This window comes from Frankliniella occidentalis, unplaced genomic scaffold (genome assembly GCF_000697945.3).
Source record: "Frankliniella occidentalis isolate FOCC.00 unplaced genomic scaffold, Focc_3.1 Scaffold25, whole genome shotgun sequence".
NCBI classification, from domain to species: domain Eukaryota; kingdom Metazoa; phylum Arthropoda; class Insecta; order Thysanoptera; family Thripidae; genus Frankliniella; species Frankliniella occidentalis.
The window spans coordinates 1,759,201-1,760,330 of NW_026267155.1; the positions used below are offsets into that span (position 1 = coordinate 1,759,201).

The window sequence follows — 1,130 nt, forward strand, 5'->3', positions numbered from 1 at the left end:
CAAACCCCCCAACTCCCCCTCCGTCCACACCGCTCCTTGTTTCAGTCCTTTTTATTCGCGGAGGCCCGCGCGGACTGAATATCATTCTGTGTGCGAGGTGGGTGGGCCGGGCGAGCACCCCCTCCCTTCCCCTCCCCTTCCGACCCCCTTCCTACCCCACATCACGTCGCGAAAAAGATAAGGAAACCGCGCAATGAAAATTCTGCAGAGATGACGGTGCATGTAATGAAATTATGCTGCTGCTGATGCTATCTATGGACCACGCCATGACCCCCCTTGTTCTTTTTGCCCTGTGAAGGTGTCCCTGGTCGCGGGCGCCACCGAGGAGAAGACGTTCCGCCGGACGTGCGTGCACCGGGACTCGAGCCAGCCCGTCTTCGACCACAAGTTCTCGTTCGAGGTGCAGGAGGCGGACCTCGAGAAGCGGGTGCTCGTCTCCGTCTGGCATCGCGACAGGCCAAAGAGGTGAGTTTCTCGACCGTACCGTGCGTGTGCACACGTAGTCCGTCTTCGCCGTGTAGAGTATACCCACGGGCGTTGGGCAGGCAGCAGGGCGCCGTGCAGCACTGCAGGGGGGGATGACAACAGGTAGGCAGGCGACCTGCAGGTCGTCGCGAGCAGGGCCTCTGCGCCTGCTGCGAGCCTCTGCCGTATGCCGCGCAGAGAGATCGATTCGCCTTCGCGTAAATATTTCCGGACGCACCAACGAAGCCGCGCGAGGCGGGGCGGGGCGGGGCCGTCCAGGAAGTATAACGAACTTCGATTGCCGGCGAGGTCGTCGCCGTTCCCGGAGGGAGGAGGGCAACGGCCTCTGCCCCGGCGCTGAAAAGAATTCCGTTAAAATTGCAACGCATTAGGGCGCCGTGTCACCGGTGTAAATTTGGAGCAGCCAGTCGCGAGCCGATGTCGCAGAGGAGGAGGAGGAGGGTGTTGGAGGAGGGCGCGCAGGAGGAGGTTGCGGGGGTGTCCGCGGCCGGCCGGCCCTCCCCCTAGTGCGACACCGAGGAGGAGGCAGCAGCAGAGAGAGAGAGAGCGCGCGCGGCGGGGAGGGGGCACACTTTGTTTTGCCCGGCGACGTGACCTGGCATTGCTGGGGCCTCGCCTCCTCCCACTCCCCTTCCCCCGCCCCG

The 1,130-nt window shown here is 63.9% G+C and overlaps 1 protein-coding gene across 1 annotated transcript in view; it reads left to right on the forward strand.

Annotated features, from left to right (window-relative positions):
* The window catches only part of LOC127748995 (uncharacterized), an 89,031-nt gene extending 88,562 nt beyond the window's left edge, over positions 1-469 (forward strand). The window contains exon 8 of the mRNA XM_052265231.1: positions 299-469. Coding sequence (XP_052121191.1) covers positions 299-469 — 171 coding nt within the window. The remainder of the gene's footprint in view (positions 1-298) is intronic.
* Positions 470-1,130: the final 661 nt, after the last annotated feature.